The sequence below is a fragment of the Nestor notabilis genome, unplaced genomic scaffold, assembly GCF_000696875.1.
Source record: "Nestor notabilis isolate BGI_N333 unplaced genomic scaffold, ASM69687v1 scaffold308, whole genome shotgun sequence".
Lineage (NCBI taxonomy): Eukaryota > Metazoa > Chordata > Aves > Psittaciformes > Psittacidae > Nestor > Nestor notabilis.
Window position 1 is genome coordinate 44,968 of NW_009938506.1, and position 9,131 is coordinate 54,098.

The 9,131-nt window shown below is 47.9% G+C and overlaps 1 protein-coding gene across 1 annotated transcript in view; it reads left to right on the forward strand.

Annotated features, from left to right (window-relative positions):
• MAP2K4 (mitogen-activated protein kinase kinase 4) overlaps positions 1–9,131 on the forward strand; it is a gene marked incomplete at its 5' end in the record, with an annotated part of 52,572 nt that overhangs the window by 17,142 nt on the left and 26,299 nt on the right. The window contains one exon of the mRNA XM_010019331.1: positions 2,080–2,254. Within this exon, the coding sequence (XP_010017633.1) occupies positions 2,080–2,254 (175 nt within the window). The remainder of the gene's footprint in view (positions 1–2,079; positions 2,255–9,131) is intronic.

Sequence of the window (9,131 nt, forward strand, 5' to 3'; positions counted from 1 at the left end):
TGCCTCCTCAGCTGACGCTTCTCACCTATCTTCTTCCAGCAAAAGAACTATTTTTATGGTGCTGATAAAATAGGATGGTTGAGCAAGCAGATAGTGACTGATTCATGCAGTTTCCAGCACAATCAGCCTACAGAAAGCTGCCGAGTCTGGAGGTCATGATGCTTTTCTTTTTCTCTCTCTTCTCTCCTTTTCTCTTTTCCTTGTTCCCTTTCTTTCTTTTTTTCTTTTCCCTCTCTTTCTTTTTCCCTCATTTTACTGCCTTATTTTCATTCGTTGCTTTTTAGTAAGCAGATTCCATGGAGACACCCCCCCCCCCCCCCGTGCGGCGTGTATAGGCACAGACACTCTCAGGTGTGTGAACAGTGCTAGTGAAGGGCTGCCACCTTTACTCCCTGGGCTGCTGTGTCTGTCACATCTGTGCTGTGTTGTAGCACTATCGGTAGGTTTCCAGAACTATTACTAAGGGAAATGGAGGGACACCATAGGGAGTGGCAGATGGGAAATCTCAAGCTAGGTGGGTTATAGAGCAGGAAAGACCAGGGCAGGCAGAGCAGCGATGAGAGGAGCTGCTGAGCAAGGCTTCCATGGAGCAGGTCAAGGGTTCAGGACATGCAGCTGCTCAGAGCCCCAAAGTGTTAAACCAAAGCGGCACAGAGAAGCTGAAGAGCAGCAGATGAAGCCATTTGAACCGGGGCTGCTCCAGTCAGTTGACCTTTGGACCTGACCTCGTTGCCCTCACAAAATCCAGGTTCCAAATAAAGCCCGGCAGAGGTCGTGGTTGGGTGCAGCCTGGCGGCCCGCAGCACCCTCAGCTGCTGGTTGGCACACGGCTGTGGTTATCAGCATGGAATCGCCCATAACATGTTTATTTAAAGCTCCATAAGCTTTGTGTGTTTGGTCAAATGCTTCACTTGTGGCCTGGCTGTTGGGCCAGCCCCTGGATGAGCGAGTGGTGGCTGGATCAAATGCCCAAGAGAAGTGATCAGAGTCCGAGGGATGAGTTTGACAGAATCTCCCTTGTACACAGGGTGGTCAGAAGGACCTGTGTGCTGTCATATTGGTGCGCACTGCACTGTGAGCTGTCTTTGATGCTGTTAATGCTACTTGGAAGTGGGAAAAGTCAGGCTTTTGGCTTACTTTACAACCCAAAAAGTGCAAATCAGCTACTGAATTAATGAAAACCTGACAAATTGCATGGCATTTTTGAGACAAAAAGTGTTGAAAATACTTGTGCGTTTCCTACTAATTCAGCAATAACATTGCTGCATTTAAATGAGTAATTGGGGCAGCACAAAACAACCACTGAACTCTTCTGTCCTACACATCTGGGGCATTGGTTTGCTCCTTCCTAGTTGTCCAGGATTTGTGGCTTCAGTAGGAACAGTGTTTGCCTACTAATGTTAATTTAGGTGTTTAGTAAAGAGACACTTGAACAAGCAGGTTTTGTTTTCATACACTGCAAACAACTTGGGGTTTATCCATAGAAATGATTGGCTCTTTATTTGGTTTTGAATAAATTAAATTATTGCTTAAAATGTTTTTGGGTTTTCTTTTGAAAGTGCAGTTTTCCGTTAAGAGCGAATCCTTTCTAAAGTCCCCTGGATTCACACAGAACATGCCTGTGTTGTAGAAACCCAGTGGGAAGGGAGGCAGTTGCTGGGAGCATGGCGATGTAGAGCAGCAGGAGCTATTGGGAACTGGGGCTGGGGAGAGCGCTTCAGTCTCTTGGTTCTGCATGTTACCAGATCCTGCTCGAAGCCTGATGTATTTTGTGCCAAGCAGAAAGAACTGTGTAAATGAGTGATTAGAATGACTCTACTGTATGAGACACATTGAATTTTACACTGCAGCTGGAGAAACATAGATGCAATCGAAGCTGTGGGCAAATGTATGTCATTTTTGATTGAACATTTTCCCCTCACCCCTGCACCCCCCAACCCCAACCAAATCCTTCGTGGAGTCCGATTGTTGCTGTAGCTTTTGTGAACCCCTCTCTTCTAATGTTTAATCAAGTGCTAAAAAGAGACATTTACAAACTATTTAAAATGTGGAAAAATTGCTTCCCAATATTTTTGACAGAGAGAGACTGAGAACACACAGCATTGAATCATCAGGAAAATTGAAGATTTCCCCTGAACAACATTGGGATTTTACAGCAGAGGACTTGAAAGACCTTGGAGAAATTGGACGAGGAGCTTATGGTTCTGTCAACAAAATGGTCCACAAACCAAGTGGGCAAATTATGGCAGTTAAAGTAGGTGATGCCCATACTTACATTTGTACTTCAGTCCATTAGGGATGAAATGTGATGGAGAATTAATGTTCTTCCATCTAGCACCCATCTACTGCTCTTTTTCTATTTATTTCCAGTGTAAAGGCTGCTATTTGCTGAAAATAAATTGTGTAATGGGCATATTGTCAAGTGATTTGTGAAGCTCTCATAATTGCTTGTGCCCTTTTGAAAATGTCTATCAGGAACCTACTGTTTTGAGGGGATCACATGTCTCTGGAGACTGAGAATGGGGCATGGGCCTTTCACCTCTGGGTCACTGGTTCAGATACAGCCTAGGTTGATGCTAGGTACAGGTTGACATCTAACAGCTCCATGATGGCCTTTGGGATATAAAGTAGTGACTTAAAATTTGCTTTTTATGTAAGCATGTGCCATGCTGTAGCCTCACCAGGAGGAGCTGCAATGGATTGGGCGTCTTCTAGGGAGTGTTTTGTTCTTGCTGATATACGATGGAGTGTCTTTGCTTTGTGCTTACCATGCTGGACCTGCTCTGGAGATGGCAAGTGTAGCGGTTTTCTGGACTGTCCATTTTCTGCCTTGTCCTCCCCAAAACCTCCCCTTGAAACCAGAAGCAATGTTGGAACTTCATTTCCCAGGTGGAATCCTTGGCATGCCACATAGTGGTGCTTACTGGGCATCTTAGAGGAGCTGCTTGTCCATCTGGCTGGGTGAGGTGGGCAACAGCCATCCTCCCTTCCCTCTCGTCCTTTTCTTTGCTTGCTGCTGGCTGGTAGCTAATAACATCAATATTCTAACTCTGTGGATGATACCAACTGTAAGTGCTCTTATGAAAGAGTAGAAGTGAGTTATGTAGGAGTCTGTGTTTTTCTCTTTTCCAACTCTTTCTGTTTTCTTTGGAGTCTTCCCTGATCTAACCTGGAAATATTCTCTCTTGCTGGTCTCATATGCCAGGTAGGCTTATGCCCCAGGTAGTCTCAGCCCCAGCTGCTGTGAATATGATTTGTACTTGTCTCCAGTGTATCATGTTGCTGGAATAACCACCATCCTTTGACTTTCTGCAGTACGTACTGACTTCCTCACAGCAGTGGGCTCACTGGCCAAGTCTCTGGGTGTTTTGGATGACCATGCAGTGGTGTTTCAACCTGGTTTTGAATCCCTAAAAGTCTCCAGTGGAGCTAGAGGCTGTCTGCAGCTAAAAGCTTGCTTCTCTTAGTTGCCTTTGGTGGAACTTGGAGTTTGCAGATCACAGGTTGAAAACTGACGATGAAAAGATGCCTGGGTATCCCCAGCTTCTCAAGCCCAGGGTGTGGGACCTGGGTGACTGTGGTTTTGCTACCGTAATCATGATAGCCATGGGTAGAAAAAAGACGTACCTACAGCTGAGTGGCTTGATTCAAAGCTCTGCAGCGTGTACCACTGTAGTGAGAAGAGTGTTGTGCTGGCTTAGCTAACATCATCAAGGAGGAGATGTGTCTGCTGGCACAGGCACTATGTTGTCCCAGACTCTGTTTGCAGAAGGGATGATCAGTGTCATGGGATAATCTTGTCAGTGTGGAGGGTCTGTGATGCAGGTATAGCTCTCATCTGAGAGGCAGAAGGCACCAATGCTGTGTTCTCGAAGCACACAGTTGGAGGTGACATTTGCACAGCATGTGTGAGCTTGGTTTCCCAAGGGAAGAGAGGTGGCCTGAGCCTCATGGGGGTGCTGGGCCTAAGGGCCCACTTGTGAACAGATAAAATCCAAGAGGTTTACAGTGTCTGAACTTTGAAATGCCAAAGCTGTGGGCTGGGCTCGTGCAACTCTCTGAGCCTTAGGCAGGCATGGTGAGGCCTCCAGGAGAGGGAAGTTTAGAGGGTCCCAGCAACTGCATCATTTCCAGAATGTTAGTGGCAAGGGATTTCTCTTTGTCCCGGTGTGGATAAAACATGAAGCTGAGCAAAGGGAGACCTGTGAGTGGAACAGCAAGTGAGATCTCCCAGTGCAGCAGCAGCTATTCCACAGCTTGGATGCTGCAGTTATTTCAGGTGAGGTTTCAGGCCAGGGCTGAGCTTGGACTAGCAATTAGTTCATCCCTAACTGCAAAGTCTTTTCTTTCTCAGGTTGCTGTTGCTTTGGGGGCAGCTGAGGTTGTGCACTAATCTCCCTGCTCCTGCTCTGTCTAAATCTGCCCTATGGGCCATCTGTGTTTGGGGCTGTCACCTCCTGCTCATTTTGTGTCCCCCAAGCCTGTGGTGTCCTGACAATTTGCAGAGCTGTTGCTGTCTGAAGTCCCAGCTCCCAGCCTGGCTTCTGGGGAACCAGCTGTTCTCCATGGTCTCTCCTTGCTCTACAGGCAGGAGCTGAACTTGTTTTCTTCTCATTCAGCATAACACCCTTCCGTTGAGAAGGTTTAGAAGTAGAGTGGTGCTTTGAGAAGAAAACACGTCAGTCCAGTGATTTGAGACCTTTGCTATGATTTCAGTGACTCCTGATACAGTTCCATGCTGTAGCACCATGTTGGGTGCAGGGCATCAGGAACGCTGCCCTGCAATTTACTGTATTGGGAAGCCAGTGTCTCTGGTCATTTGGTGGTGCTGCCATGCCTCTCCTGTGCTCCCACAGGAGCAGCATCACTGCAGCAGGAAAGTCATCCATGGAAGGACATCCAGCAGTACAGAATAGCTTCATGGAGTCCACAAGCCAAAAGTTGTTGGCTGTTCTGCACTGATGACTGAAACAGAAATGGCTCCAGAAGCTGCTGATTAGGTGCAGAGAAAATGGGTGCAGGGGCCTCCCCCAGCTGCTACTCCATCTTCTCCACCCTGCTTCCTGGAAGGGACAGGTCCTGTATGGAACTACCATGCCCAGGAGCAGGCTGCATCTCTTGTGGCTTGTCAGACCCTTCTACTGTGGACAGATTCAAATCTTCCTTGTTCTATGAGTGTGCGGTGTGAAATCATAGAGTCACAGCCTGGTTTGGGTTGAAGGGACCTTACATTCATCCAACTCCAACCCCTGCCACGGGCAGGGACACCTTCCACTGGAGCAGGCTGCTCCAAGCCCCTGTGTCCAAGCTGGCCTTGAACACTGCCCGGGATTGACACTGCCAGGGATGGGGCAGCCACAGCTTCTCTGGGCACCTTGTGCCAGCGCCTCAGCACCCTCACAGGGAAGAGCTTCTGCTTAAGAGCTCATCTCATCTCCCCTCTGGCAGGTTAAAGCCATTCCCCTTGTCCTGTCCCTACAGGCCCTTGTCCAAAGCCCCTCTCCAGGTTTCCTGGAGCCCCTTTAGGCACTGGAGCTGCTCTAAGGTCTCCTCTCAAGGAGCCTTCTCTTCTCCAGCTGACCCAGCCCAGCTCTCTCAGCCTGGCTCCAGAGCAGAGCTGCTCCAGCCCTTGCAGCACCTCCGTGGCCTCCTCTGGACTCGCTCCAGCAGCTCCACATCCCTCTTGTGCTGTTGCCCCAGAGCTGGATCGGAGGGGGGTGTCTCCGCAGAGCGCAGCAGAGGGGTAGGATCCCCTCCCTCGACCTGCCTTTACACAAGGAACAACCTTCAGTTCCCTGAAGCATGGTTTAGCTCAGCCTTCTGCTTTCCCTCTGCAGTGGCACCAGTGCTACAGAGCACCAGCTCCTGCTGCCTGAGCACAGCCCTTCTGCTGTGCTTCCTGTTGATAGTTCTTGCCACTGCAGGAGGAAAACTCCTGGGTGCTGACCATCATTCAGGGTAATATCTATAACATAAATAACCTGACATCTGCAGGTGGAGGCACCAGTTTCTTTCATTATTTCCTTTTATGTATTTTGGCCTTACCAGCCAAAGGATGGATTCTGGCATCCTTCAGAGGGTGTCTGGCTGCTTGCAGTGGCAGGGCTGCTGGGTGAGTCAAACCTTTCAGCTGTGCTCCATCCCAGCAGCAAAGGAGGAGACTGGGTAAAGGACGAGGATGGGCAAAGAATGGCATGAAACCACTGCAGCAAAGCTGCTGGTGGAGTGTTTTTGAGGAGAGGCTCAGGTGATGAGATCTTGTCCTGCTTCTCCCTCTCTCTTTTGTCCTGCTTCTCCCTCTCCTTCAGCCTTTGTCATGCTGTATCTCTTTGAATGTCTGTTTAAATAACAAAAATTCATTATGTGCCTCTGTAGGAACAGGCCGGGTGGCTGCAGGAGCAGCTTGTGAAGCTGCAGGCTGCAGCAGGTTGGTGTCGGAGGCCCAGTTACTCTCTCGTATGATACTTTCATATCCCTTACCCTTTTTGCCATAGAGAGCCTCTTCCTGGAGCTATCGGGAAGCAGGGGAAAGGCTAAAGGAAAGAGGAAGCCAACTCAGGATTTGTACTCATACCTTTCTCATTTTTGCCCCTGAAATGTGACATTGAGTTTTGCAATTCTTCGTAAAAGATAATCCCCTTATTTGTTAGGCCCTTTCCTCTCTCAGATCTTCCTAGACATGCAAAGCCCCTGCTTGCTCACAGTCAGCTTACAATGCGGTCTTCCTCTCACTGCAAAACCCCTCTTAATGCTCTTGAGGATTTATTGGTATGAGGTCAAGACTCTTCCAGGTGGGGAGGGGAACAGCCCAACATTGTCCAGCAGGAGCTCTGTCTCTGCAAATCCACAACTGCTTGGCTAGTTTGTACATCAGCTCCTCACCTCCTTGTCAGGTTTCTCTTCTGGGCACCTTCTTGAAGAAGTCCCTGCCCTGGCTGGCATTTGCCTGCAGCAGCAGTACCAGCTTTCTGTGATATTGCCTGGTCCAGCTTCCAGTTCTACCCAGTGTTACTTCACTTGGCTTCTGGTTTCTTCTTTTCCTCTTTAGTCTGTTTTTGCCCAGTCTGTGGGAGTTCATAAGTGACTTGTGAATGATGTCCTGAGCCACTTCACTCTGCGGTGAGACCTTGTCCCTTCTCAGGATCTGCTCCTGTGCTATCACTCCTGAGTTTATTCCAAAGGCAGTTCTCCAGCCCCCTTTTGCATTTGCCCTCCAGCATCAGCACCTCTTGTTGTCCCTGCTGCTCCAGGGGTTTGTGCATCTTGTTTCATGAGGGTACCACCAATTCGAGGAACACATCTCATTCCTCTGATGTGTCTGGGGACATCAGAGGAATGAGAAGCCCCATTTCACTGGGGTGAAATGGCTTTCTTGAGAAACTCACCCAGCAGCTGGGGGTTTCTTTTTGTCCTGAACTTTCCATCTGGCACTGGGGATAGTTCACACACACACAAAAAAGAACTTTTAAAGATCTTTGACATACTTGGTTTTTCCATAAAACCAGAATGAATAAAAACCCCAAACTGGAATGAAAGCTGGGGAGTAAGCAGGACTTTTACTTGAATACTGTATGTAATACCAAGTGAAGGTTTTATTAGCCAGGGTACTTAGAAAGGCCTCTTGAAGGCCAGGAAAGCTTCTTGTTTGAAAAGTCCACAAGCTACATAAGTACTTAAAGCAGGGCAGGAGCCTGAGCATGGCAGTGATGTCCTGACCTCCACCTCTTGCTCCGCTCCCCCAGAGCCAGGCAGCCCCTTCCTGCCCTGCAGCAGGGATGCCTCTGACATTTGGGCTTCATTATTAGCAGCTTCTGCCAGTTTCTTTCAGCCAGTTCAACTGGCTGGAACATACACCATGAAGAGACAAATAGGCTGGTTTGTGCTTCGGTTGACCTTTGGGCTTCTTGTCATGGCCTCATGGAAACGTCTTGCACGTCCTTTTCATTCATTTTCTGTCAGGAATAGGGCATTAAGCCAGCTGGGGAGACGGTGTTTTTGTCTACAATCCTTGTGTTTGGTTTTGCCCCAACCCAAAAGATGTAGTGACTTTCAGCCATATACCAGAATCTTCTGTATCTTCTAATGTGTCCCTGTATCTTCCAGTGTGTGTTCCTAGGTGTTCCTGGCCATGGCAGGGGATTGGAACTAGATGATCTTTAAGGTCCCTTCCAACCCAAACTATTCCATGATTCCATGAATTGTATAAATCAGCCTAGCTGGTTCAGTACTGCTCTGCAGTATTCGAGCCTAGGTCTCCAATTCCAGCCTGTGTCCTTAGATATCATTGCTGGTTTCTTGTTTTCTGCTTAGAGTAGCAGTATTTTTGATCAGACTACAGGTGGGCTTCCACTTCTGCTCTGAACTCGTCCTAAGAAAACCAGCAGCGGTTTCAAGATCATTTGGGAATGATCAGGGAAGCTAGCCAAGGCACTGCTTAAATGCACATAAAATTCAATGTAATAGAGGATGTCAAGTCTCTAAGGTGTCCACAAAAGATCCCTGTTCTTCCTGGAGAAGCCAGTAAGCTGTGGAGTTGTTCCTTGTTCAGAGCACAGTGCATCTGTCAGGTAATTTTGCCTTGTAGTCAGTTTTTCCTCTCATCCATAGCTTTAAACCAGATATTATGTCATTGACTTTCACAGGTGTTCTCTGGTGGCAGTCTCACAGCTGGAATAGGTTGCTAAGTATCAGATACCCCTGAGAGCAGACATTTTAGCATTTATTTATACCTACATAATCTCTCCATCCTTACCTGGGTGCTTGGTAGCCCATAAAAGCTCATCAAAATGACACCTCAGTGTATTATGCTCAGTCAAGGGGCAAATTTCTCTGTCCTTCTGATTTCCCATCTCACTTTTGAAGAGAAGTCTTGAGGCTTTTTGCAAGCTGGCTTGATCACAAGTCATCATTTCCATTCTTCACTTTTTCCCAAGTTGACTCCTGGTTTATTGAGTAGAACTTTATTTCACTCATCTGATTGGGTAGCTGGCTGAGAGTTGGGGAACCAGTGCTCCAAACCCTGCTGGTTTGTAGGCACTGAATGAGTAAGGGCTAAAACGAAATGGGGAGAGAGCAAGAACCTTACTAGGAGAGGTGAGAAGGTGGAGACCTGACATACTTCTGTCAGCAGG